Source organism: Dermacentor albipictus, chromosome 2 (genome assembly GCF_038994185.2).
Source record: "Dermacentor albipictus isolate Rhodes 1998 colony chromosome 2, USDA_Dalb.pri_finalv2, whole genome shotgun sequence".
NCBI classification, from domain to species: domain Eukaryota; kingdom Metazoa; phylum Arthropoda; class Arachnida; order Ixodida; family Ixodidae; genus Dermacentor; species Dermacentor albipictus.
Window position 1 is genome coordinate 145,487,398 of NC_091822.1, and position 19,162 is coordinate 145,506,559.

General features: G+C 45.5%; 1 protein-coding gene across 2 annotated transcripts in view; it reads left to right on the plus strand.

The window, feature by feature from the left end:
* The window catches only part of Tao (Serine/threonine-protein kinase Tao), a 60,040-nt gene that overhangs the window by 20,130 nt on the left and 20,748 nt on the right, over positions 1 to 19,162 (plus strand). For both annotated transcript variants that reach the window (XM_065435603.2, XM_065435604.2), the window contains 6 exons: positions 814 to 907; positions 3,482 to 3,563; positions 7,073 to 7,249; positions 8,085 to 8,300; positions 8,824 to 9,003; positions 11,100 to 11,234. In XM_065435603.2, the coding sequence (XP_065291675.1) occupies positions 814 to 907; positions 3,482 to 3,563; positions 7,073 to 7,249; positions 8,085 to 8,300; positions 8,824 to 9,003; positions 11,100 to 11,234 (884 nt within the window). The remainder of the gene's footprint in view (positions 1 to 813; positions 908 to 3,481; positions 3,564 to 7,072; positions 7,250 to 8,084; positions 8,301 to 8,823; positions 9,004 to 11,099; positions 11,235 to 19,162) is intronic.

The following is a 19,162-nucleotide window of genomic DNA, read 5'->3' on the forward strand; positions in this document are numbered from 1 at the left end:
TTGCACCCTGTGCGCTGTATGCTGTAGGTGCAGGTGAAAGCTTGCAAGAGTGGGCTGAGAGTGATGTTGGCTTGATGAGTGCCGTCCTCTTTCATCAAGCCAACATCCTTCTTGGCTCACCCTTACAAGCTTTCACTTGCGCCTAAAGCATACAGCGCACAGGGCGTGATGTTATTGCACTTGGCATGGTATTGTCTTCTGGTGCATTTAGTGCTGGAGGTTGTGTAATCTGGAGTTTTGGAGACAACCAGAGGCAGACAAAGCCTTTGCTCCCTGCTGCTTGCAATTTTCATGATAGCATCATCCCACTGCAGGGTCGACACTATCAGCTGCGGCAGATAGTGGACGAGAAAGCTTGGCTGGCTTTGCTTCCTACCAAACATTTGAAGATTTCGCCAACCATGCAGGAAGCCATATCTTTCGTCGCCGACTCTGAAATTCACCAAAATAACCTTTTTTATCAATCAAATTTGCATTTTCTGATTGCCTGATAATTTGGAAAAATTTGCATCCCCTTTCGTGTAAGAAAAAAATTCATTGGTGACTGTACTTATTTGCATAAAAGATTGAATTTCAATATAACTAAATTTTGATATAGCAAAGCAAATTGCTGACTTCACCAACTTCATTATATTGAGGTGTAACTGTAGTTTATCAGGGGCCCTTCTTGAGATGCTAGGAAACAGCTAGTTTCTGTAGATAGATGTGAAGCTTTTGGGAATGTAGTCAGAACCATTAAAATCTCGTTTGAATGTCTGGGCCACATATCTAATGAAAAACACTCGTATTTGGATCTTCTCCTTGTCTGCGCAGGTGAAAGGAAGCCTCCCTATTTCAACATGAATGCCATGAGTGCCTTGTACCATATCGCCCAGAATGACTCGCCCACACTCAGTGGAGGGGAATGGTGAGTGTGTTGAAAGTTCGTTTGCAGCTGAAAATTTGCGAGAAATTTTGGTGATGGCATCAATAGTTGAATGTCTTGTGGTGGTTTTTACTGAGCGTGAGTAGATATTTGTCCACATGTGCAATTTTGCTTCAAAGCCTGAGTTCAAATGTAATTTTACCTGCCGTCTTTTATGATTTTATTGTAAAATGCCCGATTTTTACATCTTGTTTGCAGTTGGCATATTTTCACTAATAATTTTACAATTTCTCATGTGTGTCTATTCTAGGGCAAAAGTTACTCCAAAAGAACACAGATACAATTGGTGACCAATTTGTCATAGCTGATTTTTCTAATCTGCTGTTTATGTGGAGGTACCTGTGCAGCACCGTCAACTTGTCCAATATTTACTATTTTTCACCATATTTTAGAATTCTTTGGCTTAACGGTTATATTTCAGTAATTATAAAGGTGGCAGGTCTGTGTAATGTTTAGGCCGGGAACCCTCCAGGCATAGGGATGAGGATGCCCGAGTGGAAAAAGTGGAAAAAGAACAGGTTTAGTTGCATATTGCAAGTAGTGGAATAAACTAATGACATTAAAGCCAAGGGCTATCATCTTTAATTGGGATGGTTGAAATTGAAAGTATACTGCTTTTTCATTTGGTCTTCATATAAAAATTGTTTTGTAGACTTCCATTAATTCAACCCTTGTAGTGCAATTTATTAGTTAATTTGGTCCCAATTGAAGCGATCAAAAGAGCTCAATGCTTTTTGTCTCCGTGTGAACGTGGAATTCTGCTCTGGTTAGCTAATATGAACACCAGTTGAAGGTCCCAGCCAGCACCCATACATTCGTATGGGCCAGTACATTTGTTATTTCGATCCGGAAATTGACCCTTGCCAGATTGACTTGGCTGCACATGGTTGGTAGCCCTAAGGGTGACCCCAATCATGACTCCAGTGGCTTTCTTGGTAGCGCCAGGGCACAGTGACTATGTCAAAAACATGTCAAATTAATATCTGCCATCCAAAATGCTGATTTTTGGCTTGCCTTAGTCAGGTTTCGAAGTGAAAGGAGCAGGTCACAGTGAATGATTAGTATTACAAATTTACTCAAATCTGGTACATGGCTCTTTACCCCCAAAAAATTTGTCCGAAAATTGCCTACATGTTAGCAGTTGGATACGAGACCGAAACTGTGTTTGCAGTGTCTCGTCATTGCCATTTTCATCAGAGTATGGAGGCAGAACAGCTTCTGCGTTCGTTGGCGATGACGTTGATGTGCTGCTTTGAGGCTGTAATTTAAGAAAAGCTGGTTCAGAAGGCGTTATTTTACATATTAGGCTAGCAGCAACAGGGTTGCATCTCAAATTATTGGTATCTTCGACCCTTGCATGCTTCATAGTGGGTAGTCTAGGCGTGGGCCACCACTTCGTTGGCGATTGTAGCATAGTAGTTCCAAGAAATTTGGACTATCAGATGCAGTGCGCTGCAGTGAGAGTGACATATAATATGGGTAACAGGAAACAATAAAAAACTGTCCATATTGCCAATGGTAAAAATTAAATGAAATAAATTTATATTCTGTGAAGATAAACTGCACATTTCATCTTATTTGTAATAGCCAGAATCGAAGGCATGCTGCATGTTTTTAGGTAAGGTCAGGCGTGCGTTAGATTTGGGCGCACATACTTTTCTACTATGAGCCCATAAAAACTGTGGGTGTGTTATATTAGGGAGTGCATTAGAATCAGGTAAACACTGCCAAATGAAGCAACCCTTTTATTTGACCAACTGGATAATTCTATTAATTCTGTCAGTCCCGTCAAGGTCTAGAGGTAGATTTCTACTGGGTTCTTAGGTCACTGCCATTCAAATTTGTAAAAATATTTTTACAACTGTTCGATATGTATTTTATTTCATGCCACCTTTATTTATTAATATCTGACTCAGTTTCACAAATCACTATTTGCAAGCCCCTGCTTTTTAAGAACTATGTTGATTTAGGAATTTGTGGCTTGATTGCTTTACTTATACAGTGTCTGAAGTTGACCTTGTCATTGGTGCACTTGAGTGAACGTGCTTTATTTAAATAAAGTGATTGCTCTATTGGTTTTAGGGACTTGTTTTTCATACTTTGACACATTCTTGTGTTGCACATCATCTTTTAAATTTTAACATGACCTAATATGTTGGTTAAGCTTCTAGCTTTATGTCAGGTGCAGCTGCCAGCAAAGACACCCTGCACAATTGTAGTTTACAAAACAAGCTAAACAAAGAAAAGGAAAATTAAGGATTCATCACAAATATTTGAACTTATAGTCAAGTCCATGCTAGCAGCAAACGTGTCATGGCGGCGCACCACCCTCCGAATCCATATAATGTTGACCGCTCAAGAGTAGGTGGCAGTTCCGGTTGCACGCTGCCAGCTCCATGACCAGCAGGCCAATTGGCAACTACAAAGCAGGCAAAGAAGCTTCCTTGGCACTTCAGCTCTTTTATTGATGAGTGACTCCCATTACCCATCCACTACATTTTCTTCAGTATCTTGTGCTTTGTTATGACTGCACTCCTGTTAATGCTCATTCCATAGGTCGGACGTCTTCAGGCATTTTGTAAATTCCTGCCTGCAGAAGAACCCTGCAGATAGGCCCACAGCCGTCAACCTGTTACAGGTTTGATTGCACTCCTCCTCATGCTTCTTGTGCAGTGGTTTTTTTTTTCTTGGCACACATTTCTGCGTTATTTCTGCACTGTATGTGCCTACGAAAGTAAACTTTAAAGAACCAGAGATGTGGATTCTTCTTTATTTTTCTGTTTCAACCTTCGAAATATTTGCTACTTGCGTTCGGTGAACACATAACAGAATATAGCAGAAACTTGTTCCACAAATCAAATGCCAGTAACGTTGCAGTGATGCATGAAATGGCTGCTTTTTGCATACAGTTAAACCTCGATATAATGAACTTCTCTATAAAAAAATTTTAGATATAACGAAGTATTTAACTTTTCATAACTTCTTGTCCATAGAACGCTATGTATTTAGAACCTCAAAATAATGTGTTTGTATGGGATTTCAATATAATGAAATTTCAGTGACGCCGCAAAGGAATGCCAGGACAATAAGTGGAAACTTCCAAGGACGCTGATCATAAAATGATTTAATTACAAACGGCTGCTTGCAAACGCACCTCTCAAATCGCATGCTATGCAACAAGAGCGACCGTGGAAGTAGAACCGCACCATGTTCTATACAGTGCAGTCCACTTATAACCAATAATGACAAATCCGATGGTTATAGTCAATCATCGCTATATCTGGACTGCTGTTAAAGAAAAAAAGAAAAGCTGCTGCCGAACATACTTTCGTAGCTCCAAAACCAAATTTGCTACTTACAGTAAAAAATTTGCGTTGTAGAAAGTAGGCTGTGAAATAGTGAAACGTTTATTTATACGTCTAAGCAGTGTGTCAAGCGTTAGGTGCTCTGAAATAGTCAGAAATCTGCACTTGCTTTCACTGAAGTTTCAGGTTCACAGCCACAGTGTGCGTTGCGTCCAGTGGCTGTGCATACACTGGCGTCTATAATTTAGCGTGCACGAAATCAATGAACAACTCTATCGACGACAGTGCACTTTACGTGAACGTTGTAGGTCGGTGTCAAAGATGGGCCACTGTCAATCTCGTCATCACTCCTGCTGCTGACGTCGCCTCCGTCACACCGCGCCGCCGTCTATGTGTTGCGACAACGATCGCGCCGTCAGAGATTCTTCCGAGAACGAGGCAGCACTGCACCACCTGTTGTACCGCCAGTAGCATCGTACTCCCAGAGTTCGGGTTTGTCAGCAGCTGCTACCGTGTTGGTTTCACACATGGGAGGGTTTCGCCCTGGCTCACAAAGGCCGCCGTTTCCGTTGATCAGCATGGTCACTAGTTGTAGCCTTCATAATCGTGGCACTCACGATTTTCAGAATTGCCGATATCGTCAACTGCGCGAGTCTTGCAAAATTTGCTGCTTTGTTCCAAGTGACGCAGCTTTGCGCTTTGTTGGCGCACCAACCGCAGCCCCCACTGCTTCTGTGGTAACGTCCTACTTATTCCGCGGCGCATTTATGTGCTCACTGAGGAAGAGAGGGAGATTGTAGAAAGGGAGTGCAGGCGCGGTTTGCTTCTAGATTTTTTTTTCTCTGGGTGCTTGCGGGTGATGCGGACACGAAGCAGTTGGCAACATCTTGTGGCACACTGAGCCAATTTGCGATGCCCTCCGTGGCTTTCGCAATCAGCGTACTGGTGGGACGTGCTGCGTGGTAAATGGCAGCAGATGCGAACTTGTGTAGGCAGACTTTTCGCCCTGTCTCGGTTAAGGGGAACTTAGCAACGCAAATTTCACGATTATTCTGCATGGGAAACGCCACCCAAAAAGCAGTATTTCGTTCGTTATATCCGATATGTGGTGAATAACATTGTTATATACGATTATTTTTCTCATAGCCCTAATGCATAAGTTGATACTCTGAAGTCGACTCATCGTTATAACCGATATATCATTATATGGTGGTATCGTTATAAGTGGACTGCACTGTATAAAGTCCAAGTACGATAAGACCTTATCGGGCCCTGCCCACTGCGAAATTTAGGTGCAAGTGAAAGTGCGTGAGGGCGAGACAAAGGCAAAGAGGGGGAGGGGAGTGAGCTTTCCGTAACGGGAGCAAGCGCGCTTGAGGGGGTGGTGGGTAAGTTGACACGTGTCTCTATTTCTGGCATGTCTCCATTGTGGCTGAGCATGGCTGTAAGGCGCGGCTGAGCACATGCGCAGCTGCACACCCTGCATTTAGAGGCAATCTGCCGCATGTGCCAAGAGTGGGCATGCGGAGAGGGCGTGGAACTTTGTAAGCTGTATTCCTGCGCATTGAGTATTAACGTTGCGTGATCTCGAGTTTCGGTGACCCATTGGAGCAAGAGGCAATCGAAGCATTCACTCCGTGCTGCCGGCGCTTTTCCTGATAGCGTCATCCCAGTGTGGGTGACACTATCAGCTGCGGGGCTGGAGTGCACACGAAAGCATGGCTGGATTTGCTCGATTCGTATGCAGATGTGAAGATATCGTCGACGTATGTGGCATGAAACCATATCATTCGTCACGGACTCCTACATTTATCAAAATTTATTGTTTTCTCATTCAAATTTGCTTTCTTCGATTGCCTGATAATTTGGAAAATTCTGCGGCCCCTTTCCATGTGAGAAACATCGATCGGCGACTGTACTTACTTGAAATTTGAAATTGAAACAATGAGATTTCGATATAACAAAGCAAATTGATGATTTTACTAACTTCTTTATACCGAGTTTTAACTGTATTTGATTGTAGTCTGTGGAAGGGGTAGCATGGGAATGCCTGGACCAATTTTGATCCCGTTTTTTTTTATGTATTCCCTGAAGTGTGCTTGAGGGTATGACAGTCTTCAATATCTTGCTGAGGGCTTAGTTTTTATTCTGCATGCTAATTTGTGAACGACAAGTTCTGGTACAATTAGAAATTGTGACCATGATGTTCTGTGTAAAAAAACTAATGCAGTAAAAAAAAATTTTGGAACTGTTGTACCGTGTAGTGCTCTTTTGAGCAAAGAATAAAACTACAGGCAGCTCCCTGGCATGTTTTGTTACAGTGCCAGGTTCTCCACAAGCGGAACACATGTAACATTTTGTAACTTGAAAACTAGTGAAGGTATCATAATGAAACTGCATATTTCTTTATTTCAGACACTTTTGAGTGTGGCTGCCAAGTTTCGTTGTTCTAGGTCAAAGAACAAAAACGTTAGCTCTGATCGCCACCTCCCCCCCTTAAAGGGACACTAATGAGAAAAGTAAAGTGAGGTGTATTTTCAAGTTACCCTTCTACAATATTAAAGAAGCCACTCTTATTGGGAGAAGAGGCTTTATAAGCTCGAACAGACTCCGTGATAAAAGATGTGTGGTGATGCCTCCTTGGAAGTGCCTGAACCAGCAGATGAAGGTATTAGTTTGGTGCAGGTGCCATGTGGTGGGTTCTGCATGGATTAGTTTCACATGTGGTGGAGAGAGTGTTCTATGGGATAGTCTGTAGCATAGTAGTATGTGTGCGTCAATTGGATCCCTTTCTCCCTGTCTGGTTTGGTTTACATGTTGCTCCTCATTTGTGTCTGTCCAGCATCCATTCATGACGCGGCCACGCTCAGGCAAGGTGATAGTAGACCTAATCCAGCGGACAAAGGCAGCAGTTAGGGAACTGGACAACCTCAACTACCGCAAGATGAAGAAAATTCTCATGATTGACTCGCAAGAGAACAACGAGGCCAACGTAGTGGAGGCTGAGGATGACTCGACAGTAAGTTCGTCATCTTTTCTCGACTGTAGTACCCCCTTGAGCCCCACACCTCGTCATGGGTGCGGTAGATACCCTTACGATGCAAATATACTACTGTGGGAGTACCCACCACCGCCGCTCTCACTGCGTCTACTTCATTTGCCTTGTCCACACCTGTGGCTGGCTGGCTGACTCAAGCCATCACCTATCTTGATGAAGTCTATAACTGTTAGAATCTATTATCAAAGAAGCACTAAGAAATATTGCCAGCGAGGCTCTAGACTGAGGGATGCTTTCCTTTCCTTTTCTTCCTTTTTTGTTGTTGAAAAATAAGATGTCCTCTCTCACATGTCTAGGCATGTTTGTGCCTAGACACATAAGGCATGTGTAGCAGTGAATTGACTGGAACCTAAATATCTGTTTCTATAATGAATTTGCAGCAAAGTGACATTGCAAACTACAGCGACTGATAATACTTCTTGTTCCACAAGCTAAGTGCTATGTTACGGGGCTTCTGTCAACATGCGTAGTTTCAGCAGTTGTTCCCTTGTGGCCACATTGAACTACAATGAATAATGCCACTGTATAAGTAGAAGCCAGTTGCAAGCTGCGTAAATGGCTGATGGCCATCTGCCATGACTGCTGTTGCCAGCTTGTTCAAGTTCTATCTGAACGTCTTGGCGAGCATAAACAGCTTCGCCCAGGTAAACAAAAATGTTTTCCAAGGTTTGTCATTCATTTTCGATGTTTTTCCTCTCAACTTTCTGGCCTCTTCACAGTAATGCCTCTTTGGTGCTGTAGGTAGATACTTCCAGTGAATGAATGCCACATGTGAGTGTTCCCTATCGTGTTGCAGGAGGACGACCAAGTGAGCACAGGGGGCAATGGGGGCAGCAGTGCGGGCAACGGTGGGGGCGAAGGCAGCAAGAGCAGCAGCCTGCGCTCCAACCAGAGCCAGCAGAGCAGCAGCAATGTGAGCGCGGGCAGCCACAGCAGTAGCACCAGCAGCCTGCCCCCAGCCTCGGAGATGGACTCGTACCCACCTTCCTCTTTCCGGCATCCGAGGGACAGTGTATGCACTTGTTTCCCCATTGCATTTCTTTGATGTGCACAGTGGATCGCTCAATAGTATGTTCTTTAGGGGACCCCACAAAAAGAATGTATGGTCCGGGACAAATGCAACATGACATACCTGATAACACTCACGGCAGCACTTTTGATGGGGCAGAAAGCTGCTCTCACAGAAAAGCACTTTTGAAATATGTTAGAGTAATTGTGCAAAGTCATTCGGTCATATTCATATAATAGATGGCGTGGTACCTAAAAGTAATCATTTCAAAAATGGTTGCAGGTATTTATACAGTATGAATGAAACCTCTCATTTGTGCACACATCAGTGCTTACAGGCTCGTACATGGCAAATAGCTGTTTTATACCTCAATCCTGTACAATCTCGTACCAAATCATAACGTAATCCTGCGTAGATATGTGGGAGCTATACGGGGATAGTCATGGTATGCTATGATATAACGCAACTGCTGTCACTGATTTCCTGGATCCCCCTGAAGGTAGCTCTTGTATTCCTCCCTTTGCAGAATTCATCGTCAACCAGCTTGAATAGTACAGAAGCAGGGGCCACTAATAATTTTGCAACGATACGGACAACATCTATAGTGACACGTCAAATGAAGGAGCATGAGCAGGAGAACCAGATGCACGAACAAATGTCGGGCTACAAGAGGATGCGGCGCCAACACCAGAAGGCGCTAGAGCAGGTGAGTGGCATCGTCGCTGACATAGTGCTGTGCATCTCAGCTTTGCCTCTGTACTGTACTGTCGTCTGGAACAAAGATTAGCACAAGCAAATGTCAATTGGAGCGGCAAGAGTCTATCTACTCTGCGGTGCTGCTACTCTGGACCACACAGCAAGAGTTTTGTGCTTTCCCCATTTTGCATCATGGGGGAGGCCGATACAGTCAAATCTCTATATAACGAATCACGCAGGATCGCCAAAAGTTGATCGTTATTCCGATAGGTCATCATAGCGAAAGCCCCAAAATTAAACATTCCACCCATCAACCCTTCAGTTCTTGAGATGTCACCGTTTGAGCCAACCACGAAAACGTTGCTATTGGCTCTTGGCAGGTGCTGTTGCTATTTTTCATAGATTCCACCGCCATGCACCACTGAAGCACGGTATATTAAGAGTGATGCGTGCAAATCACATGCTGACGCTGAGAAAACTACTGGAAAAAAAAAAAAGAAAATGAAAGCTGCGCGTCGCTTCCAAAGCGCAGTGTTTCTTGTTTGTTTTCACTTACTAGCCGTGAACACCCGCAACTGTCTCACTCGAGCGGACACCTGAACAATGTGCAAGCGCGGGTAAACGACACCATCTGGAAAGCGCAAAGTGTGACCGTGTGGCAACCCCGCAAGTACGGGTTTCGCTGTGCACGTAGGTAGTACGGCTGCAGAAAGAAGCTCGAAAGAAAGAAGTGTGCAGAGAAAGAAGGTAGAGATGCACCTCCATTGCTAGACGACACTTGCCGGGGCCGATGCCTGGGCGGAGCACGCGCTCTCAAGACCCGATGGATACATCGTCACATGGAAATCTAATAATTCTCAGATTTTAGAATATTAGTTTATAGCACTGAGGCATTGTTAACACAACATGGAAACTTAATAGCAATCGTTATTCTGAAAAGTTTGTTAATGTGGTGTTCATAGTAACGAGATTTCAGTGTAGCTGTTCCAATGGCAGGCACTTAAAGGCCAACTGCAACAATATTCACTTTGGCCAAATTGGTTATAAATGAGCAGCCTATTGAAGCAATATTGGCTAACTTCACGGCTGGTAATTGTCTTAATTTTCTTATTAGCAGCCTTTAAGTAACGCCTGCGATGCCGTGTGCTCCTAGTGGCGAACACTTATGACTAATTCCCAGCATGTTGCCTCAAACATTTTTTCAGCGCTGCAATCATGTGGGTGCCACCTAATAAAGGAGATAGCGCCGAACAGCCGCGCTGGTTCTCAATGTTCTAGGTTGTGTGTGGCGAGTGAAAATGTTTTCTTTTTCTTTAACAGTTACCATTCTTGGGATACTTTATACACACTTGGGATCTTTTGTAGCAGCTCTTCAATAAAAAAAGAAAAAAATTATTTCACATTTATCCATCACAGGGCATAATTGAACCCATGTCATATACGGTTAAACCTCGATATAGCAAAGTGCTGGCAATTTGCTTTGTGTTATTGAAATTTCATCTTTTATGCAAATAAGTACAGTCACCAATGGATATTTCATACACAGGAGGGTCTGAAAAATTTTCCAAATTATTGGGCAATCAGTAAAGGCAAACTTAAATGAGAAAAAAACGGAAATACTAAGAATTGTCTACTAAAGCGTGAGCATTGTTTGGGGCTCTGTTTATTTGTGTGGCCGCTTGGCAACAACATAAAATGAAAAAATAATTTTAAGTAATATGTATATAAAAGAAATAACACTGATTTTCAGTTTTGCAATATGAGAGTATGGGTTGGAAAACTCACTGTAACTCCCAACTAATGATGATAGGAAGATGATATTTTTTTCAACATGTTGCTGAACATTTTGGCATGCATAACATGTTAAAAACTGAACAAAAAATGTATTTTATTAAAGAAAAGTTCACTTCTGATTGAGGCCTACCACCTTAAAGTGGCAAAGCAAATGGAACTCATTTCAGCTGTAATTATTGCTTAAGAATTGTGTGTGCTGAAATTCATGCACTGAGACAGCACCGAAAATACTGCTATGGAAACTTGTTCTATGTGGTTGGTGCTCTGAACTGCTTTGAAAATGTCATGCAAATTCTACTGTCTTGGTTTCAGATGGAAGCAAAATGTATACAAGAGATGGATGATCACAAGCAGAAGCTTGACAAGGAATACGAAACTTTGTTACAGCAGTTTAGTAAAGAACTAGAAAAATTACAAATGAAGCATCAACAGGATCTAGAGAAAAAGGTAAGCATTTTCCCAGTTTCATCAGCATTCTTTTTGTCTTGGTAGCATCATCTGGCATCTGTGATGACAACTTACTTGTCATACATTTGTTCGAGCTGCCGAGATACCGTATTTACACTATTGTAAGTCAACCTATTTTTTTTAACTTTGAAAAGCTGGAGTGGGGGGGTCGATTTACAATGAAACCAAAACATTAAAAAAAAATTTAATTATGGGGTTTTACGTGCCAAAACCACTTTCATATTATGAGGCACGTCGTAGTGGAGGACTCCGGAAATTTCGACCACCTGGGGTTCTTTAACGTGCACCTAAATCTAAGTACACGGGTTTTTCGCATTTCGCCCCCATCGAAATGCGACCGCCGTGGCCAGGATTCGATCCCGCGACCTCGTGCTCAGCAGCCTAACACCATAGCCACTGAGCAACTGCGGCGGGTTTTTCCCTGATGTTCCGCATTAATGGAGCTACACGCAATCACAAGTTACCCTCCTCCTTAGCCACGCTTTTCCTCCTCAATTCAGTCATGAATGCTCCAGGCCCACTAAACATTCGGCACTCGTTCACAGCAGCGTTCAAGAGAACTGCTATCCTTTACGCCGAAGAAACAAATCACTGCGCAGCGGGTCGCAAGTTCGATGTCTCTGATTGGGTGGTGCGAGAGTGGCGACTGCAGCGAAGCAATATTTTCACCTGTGACGACAAGCAAATAATTTTCCACCGGCCGAAGCCGGGATGCTTTCCAGAGCTGTAGGCCAAGCTTGCGGCGTACGTCGCTGAAATATGTGATCAGTCCTTGCCAGTGAAGTGCGACATGGTCATGAAACAAGCGTCGATCTTCGCCTTTTAAGGACCTGCTCTGTCGTGAGTACGAGTGGCTGGTGGCAGAAGACCGCGAACTTACACCAACCAGATATGTCAAAAGAGCCTCCCTGATGGCTGCATGTGGTTGGGTGCACTCGGCGTGGGCTGCTGTTCCACAAGGTGTTGTGGTGTGGACGATTGTCAGATGTGGAATTTCACTGGATGACGATGCGCTGTGAGACCGTAGCAGCGATGATGATGGCAGCAGTAGTGAGGACGATGGTACAAGTGAAGACGAGTACTCCAGTGACCATGCCAGCTACTAATAAATTTTCTATATGGATTGCACCTTTGGGTATGCTTCTTTTTTTTCCTGTCACACACGATATAGGGGAGTGATGGTCGACTTACATTCGAGTTGACTTACAATCATGTAAATACGATACAATATTGATAGCTTGTCAGTGCCATGAGTTTTCACGAGCTGGTTATATTTAAATGTAATGCAAGCATTGCAGGTTTCAAAAAGTGAACAGAGAATGATGATTTGTCACCTTGTCAGGCTCCTCGTAGCTTTCCTGGAAGCCTGCACAAGAGCTGTACATTTAGCACTTCAGAACAAGTACTGTATTGCATGCTCTTTTCTTAGTGAGCCTGAGAGCATCATGTCTTTCGCTTTTCATATTTAGGACTGGGCATTCTCAGATTGCATAGTGAAATTTAAAAGACCACTAAGGAGCTTCATGCAATTCAGTTGTTTTCTTCTTTGCTTAGATTTTCACTGCATCTTGACCTTTTTTAGCACCATATAATTTCACTTTGAACAGAGCCAGTGCACTGTATAAACAGAATCGTAGTGTTCACGTATACACTAGCCACATTGTTTCATAGTGCTACCCTTCAGCCACGTACTATTACCACACTGTCCAGACTGCAGCCTTCACTTGACTACTATACAGTTAAACCTGGATATAACGAAGTTGACAAAAGCTCGCAATTTTTCGTTACATGCAGGTTTTTGTTACATGCAGGTTTCGCGTGAAGGCTCGTACGAATGATGCAGAAACGAAACCAAATAGCTCAATATATCCGCGAAGGTGAACTCACCCTTCAAGCATTTATTTTACACCAAAAAACTGCGTAATTTCCGCTTGCTTCTTCGGCACAAGTGACGGCACAACACGCCGCTCCAAAGAAGCTAAATCGTGTAGAGCTCCTTCATCGGCGAGCGAGCCGACGAAACGGCGCATAACGTCCATTGCGTTCATCACCTCCTTTGCAGAAGGCACGTCACACGGATCTGCCTCACAGGCACCATCATCACCGCCATCGGGATTTTGCACGCTTTCAGCTACTGCTGCATCAGACATTTCTTCTGTAGCCACGGCGGCGTTGTCGGCAAACAAAAAGTCAGTCAGTTCAACGTCGTTGGGTACACCACCGTTAGTGCATAGCTTGTTCCACGCTTCGGCCACATCGGACGGAGTAGAAAGGTCTTCCTCCTCCTCCTCGTCGGCACCAGCCCGTGCGTTTTTGGCTATTCCGGCCTTTAAAAAGCAATTCGCGATAACTTCTGCCCTGACCTCTTGCCAGGAGGCAGCAAGCATCTCGACTGCTTGATAAATGTCGATCTTCATCTCCCGTTCCAGACGGATGTCGAGAAGTATCTTCTGGATTAGTCGGCGCGGGTAACAGCATTTAAAACTGTTTATGACCCCTTTGTCCAGGGGCTGTATTAGAGACGTGCAGTTGGCCGGGAAGTAATGCAGTTCGATGTTCGACAGCTGCAGGCCCTCGACGTGGTGCGCCGAGCAATTGTCCAGCAGTAGGCAAACTTGACGGCCTTGCCGCTTGACGTCTTGGTTAAATTCCTTCAACCACTCAGAAAATATTGGCCGAGTCATCCAAGCTTTGGAATTCGCCACATACTTCACGGGCATACGCTTCGTCCCCTTAAAACACCTGGGACGGGCACTTTTGCCGACAACTAGCGGGACTCGCTTGTCTGTGCCGTCGAGGTTGGCACACAGCAGAATCGTTATGCGGAGCTTGCTCTGCTTTCCACCGCGGCAGTCATCGCCTTTTAACACTAGCGTGCGGCCCGGAAGCATCTGATAAAATAGAGCCGTCTCGTCGGCATTGTAGACATCAGCCGCCTCGAAGCGACTCAGGATTCCAGGCAGCTCGTCAGCCCACCCACGAAGCAGCAGCATCGCTGTCTGCGGAGGCAGATTCGCCGCTGATTACTCTTCCGACGACACCATGCCGGCTCTTAAATCCCTGCAGCCACCCGTTGCTTGCCTTGAAATCATCATGGCCCAAGATACACGCAAAATCCTTTGCCTTCTGTTGCAAGATCGCACCACTTATGGGTACATTTCTGACTCTCGTGTCCAAAAACCACGTGAACACTGCCTTGTCCACATCAGTGTATGTGGACAGCTTCAGTCTTTTTTTCTTCGAGCTTGTTCCCGACTCCACTGCGTTTCTGATGCTGTGTTCCGCACTCAAAATCGTTGATAGTGTGCTCGCTGGAATGCTGAAACGGGCGGCAACGTCCTTCTTCTTCTCGCCCGCGGAGACAGCATTTAAAATTGCGAGTTTGTCTTCAAAAGACAGAACTTTTCGTTTTCTGGCAGCAGAACTCATCACGACCAACCGACGACGTAGTTAGAAGCGGAGACGCACGACTACACACCGACAGGCAGGCCTAGCACCTCCAAAACAAGTCGGACAAACCAGTACCAGGGCACAGTTGACACACGCACACGTGCAGAACGCAGGACAACACTCAAAATGGCGAATGCAACGCATCCATAGAGAAAGAAAAAAAAGTGACGCATGTCGTTCGTCATGGAGTGTCGTTCGTCATCGTCCCTCTCCCTTCCCGCGCCCTGGCAATGAAAGAACCGGCTATCAGCGTTGCTTTTCAAGTGAATTCTTACACGTAAGTGCGTCTAAGCCGTTGAAACAAATAAAAATCACTAAATAAGAATGCTTGTCCTCAAATCCATACGAAACAAAATAAATCTGAAAGAGAAATCAGTTGCCGATACCAATGCCACCTGGCGTCACGCTAGACAAGCACAACCTGAAAAGACTGCTACGTTAGGCACGGAGCGGCGCTAGTTGCTGCCATCATCATCATCATCGCTAACTTTGCTCGGTCGCGGCAATCCCTGGCGTTCGCGTAGCTGCTGGCTCCTTACAATATTAATATTCAATAATCTAGAGCATTTCTTCGGCCGAATTTTCCTTAAAAGTGCAAAACGTAATGACTGATCAGCTTTGGGAGTTCGTTACATCAAGGCTAACCGCCGCAACGCGTTCGTTACATCAAGGTCGAAAATACATGGGCTTCAATGGGGGCAGCGTTGGGGAATTCAAAAACTTCGTTAAATCCAGGAATTCGTTACATATAGGTTCGTTACATCCAGGTTTAACTGTACTTGATTTCATACTTGGCGGGCAATGTTATGGAAGCTATGCAATTAGTGTGGCCACAGAAGTCGTTCTGTGCATGTTTTTCAGTGCGGTTGTTGTACCTGTGGTGCAACTACAACTACAACTTGTGGAAGTGAAGTTACATCGAATCGTGCATAATCTGCGAACCTTCGTGCTTCCGGTACGCAACATACTACATTTATGTCACTAGCTCAAATGTTGTGCTGTGGCTGCTGGTCGCATAAATATGCCACTCCGCTCGTTCTGCGGTAGATAAGTTCAGATCTAGCATGCCTTCCTTGTATTTGTAACGGAGAAGAGTAGCCTGCCTGTGCCTCAGCACCATCGCTACCGGTATGAACTCGTGGTTGCTGTCCTTGGCAGAATGTTTGTGACTGCTACCCATTCGGCTGCGTCCGTTGCTGGGTTTCGACCTACCTGGAACTTCGGAGTCGCACTCTACCCCCCATCATGCCCTACGACGCATGCACTCCTCCAGCGGCGGCGCCCACCCTGGTTTGTGCCAGTGCCTTGCGTCAGCGAGAACCCCCTATCTTCTCCAGCACAGATTATAAAGACGAAGATTGGATCTCCTCTTATGAGAGAGTGAGCGCCCATAACCAGTGGGACGATGTTTCCAAGTTGAGAAACGTCGCATTGGCATTCTATCTTACGGACGTTGTGAAACTCTGGTTTCTAAACCTTGAAGCCGACCTCGCTTTGTGGTTGGTCTTCAAGACCACCTTTACCCAAGTTTTCAGTCGGCCAACAGTACGAAAGCTGCATGCAGAACAGCGTTTGCGCACACGATCCCAAGAGGTCAGAGAGAACTTCACGAGCTACATTGAGGACATTGTTGACCTTTACAAACGAGTGAACGCGTCGATGTCAGAGGAGGATAAGATCAAACATATAATGAATGGTATTGATGACGACGCATTTCAAATTTTATTATCAAAGCGTCCTCACACTGTCGTTGAATTGATAAAATTGTGTCAGAGTTGCGATGAGTTGCGCAGGCAACGGCTTCACACCCGATGTCCCATTACACTCGCCGACTCTCTGTCAAGCCTTTGAGTCGACGACAACCATGCTGCTCTGTTCATAAAAATTCAGGAGTTCGTTTGCACAGAGGTCGCCTGCCAGCTATCTTTGATGTCTTCTGTCCCGGAACCACCACCCGCTTTGCCTCCTACGATCCGCGGCTTCATTCAAGAGCAAGTCTCTCAAGCCGTTCCTCCAGCTGCTGAGCAGACACCAGTCACTGCACCTTCCACTTACGCTGGAGCAGTTTCCCGATCTTGTCCACAAACGCTCTTGCTGCCCTCTATGCATCGACTGCCGGCATTTTTTCCGCCATCTATGCCGCTTCCAGACCGACAGCATTTTCCGACTCATCAGCCATGACTCGGACCTTACCCCCGTCAGTGGCGCACCTTCGATGACCGTCCAATATGTTTTGCTTGTGGTGGTGCTGGTAACGGGGCGTGCCATTGTTGTCGTTGCACGCTTCTTTTTCGGAACATCCGGCGAGCGCCACCTTTCCCCGCTCAGTTTTCCTACTGCTTCCTTTTCCCCTGACTGCCCAACTGCGTCTACCTCCGCTCACCATCTTCCACGTCGCCGCTCGCTTTCTCCAATGTGGTGCCATCCCGTGTCCACCGAGCAGGAAAACTAATGGCCGCAGTTCCCGAGGCACAAAGTGCGTCCACATCGCAATGCCCAAGTCCTTGTCCCTCTGCAGCCAACGTAATTGAAGTGTCTGACGAAGGAATGGCCGTCCTGGCACTTGTAGATCCAGGAGCCGCCATATCCGTAATTTCCACCGAACTCTGCGGCACGCTATGAAAGGTTTTGACGCCTCTCTCCGACTTCTCCCTTCGAACCGCGAATGCTCAAAATATTACGCCTTTCGCTGCCTGTACTGCTCGCATCTTCATTCAGAGACTGTTGTACACCATCGAATTCATCGTGCTGCCCTCGTGTTCCCATGACATTATATTAGGCTGGGACTTCCTTGCAAATAATAACGCCGTTCTTGACTGTTGTCACGCCAAACTCGAACTTTCTGCACTTCCCGACCTTGAGACTATAGAAAACGGCCCTTCTAGTGCTAAACTGTTTGTGTCCAAAGACAATGTCGTCCCTCTATGCTCTTCCCTGCTTGTGCCTGTGTCATGCGCCACTATTTCTGATGGCACTGTTCTCTTTATACCCTCTGAGGTGTTCATTCGCCACAGGTGTTCTCCGCTGCCCTTTGCTCTCCTTACTTTTCGCAGTGGTGTCACGAAAATGGTCATCGACAATACCACGGCATGCCCTTTACCGTTATTTCATGGTGAATGCCTAGGCTTCCTTTAACCGGTTGACACCTTTTGCATCTTTGACGCTCCTGCCGTTTCTACTTCTGTGGACCTTAGTGCACTTACTTGTGACCCTGAAGTTGATCAGTCACTCCTCAACGGCTTCACCGCTCCATCAACGATGAAACGTCACCTTCAGAATGAAGCCAGCTTATCGCTCTCCTGCAGAAGTTCCACACTTCTTTCAACAGCCATGCCTCCGGTTTGGGCCACACATAGACCGTTTTTCACCAGATAGATATCGGCAGTCATGCACCAGTCACGCACCAGTCATTTACCGAGTATCCGCCTCTCTGAGCGCCGTGTCATTCACCACCAGGTTGCTGACATGCTCAAGCGTGGCGTTGTGACGCCTTCAAACAGTCCCTGGGCGTCACCGGTCATTCTCGTTAAGAAAAAAGATGGCTCTATTCAATTCTGCGTCGACTACCGACGTCTGAACAAGATAACGCGTAAGGACGTTTACCCGTTACCGCACATCGACGACGCTCTCGACTGTTTGCAGGGAGCGGAGTTCTTTTCTTCGCTGGATTTACGTTCCGGATACTGGCAAGTCCCTTTGGCACCATCTGATCGAGCTAAAACAGCATTTGTAACACCTGATAAATTATACAAATTCATCGTAATGCCTTTCGGCCTTTGTAACACTCCAGCAACTTTTGAGAGAGTGATGGATAATATCTTACGCGGCCTCAAATGGAACACATGTCTATGCTACCTGGATGTCATAGTTGTCTTTTCCGCTGATTTCCGAACACGTCTCGGCCTTCTCAATAAGCTTCTTCTCTCTCTCTCGGCCTTCTTGAGCACGTTCTGAAATGCCTTACAGACACGGGACTTCAACTCAATTTTAAGAAATTTCGTTTCGCCGCCCGAAAGCTCACTATTCTTGGCCATGTTGTATCGCGAGATGGCATCCTTCCGCATCCAGCCAAGCTCTGTGCTGTCACCGACTTTCCACTGCCAAAGAAGTTAAAGGAGCTTCAAAGTTACCTTTGTTTATGCTCGTATTTCCGACGTTTCATTCGAAATTTTGCTTCCATAATTGCACCCCTGACAGCCCTTCTAAGTGGCGACAAAAAACTTTCCACTTAGTCGCCCGCCTGCGATGGCGCCTTCATGACGTTACGCCACCTGCTAACCTCACCACCTATCCTCTGCCACTTCGATCCTGCAGCCGCCACAGAGGTCCACACCAATGCCAGCCGCGTCGGACTCGGTGCCGTACTCGCACAACAAAAAGCGGGGTGTAATGAATATGTCGTTGCCTACGCGTGCCGAACTCTAACAAAGGCCGAAGCTAATTACTCTGTTACAGAG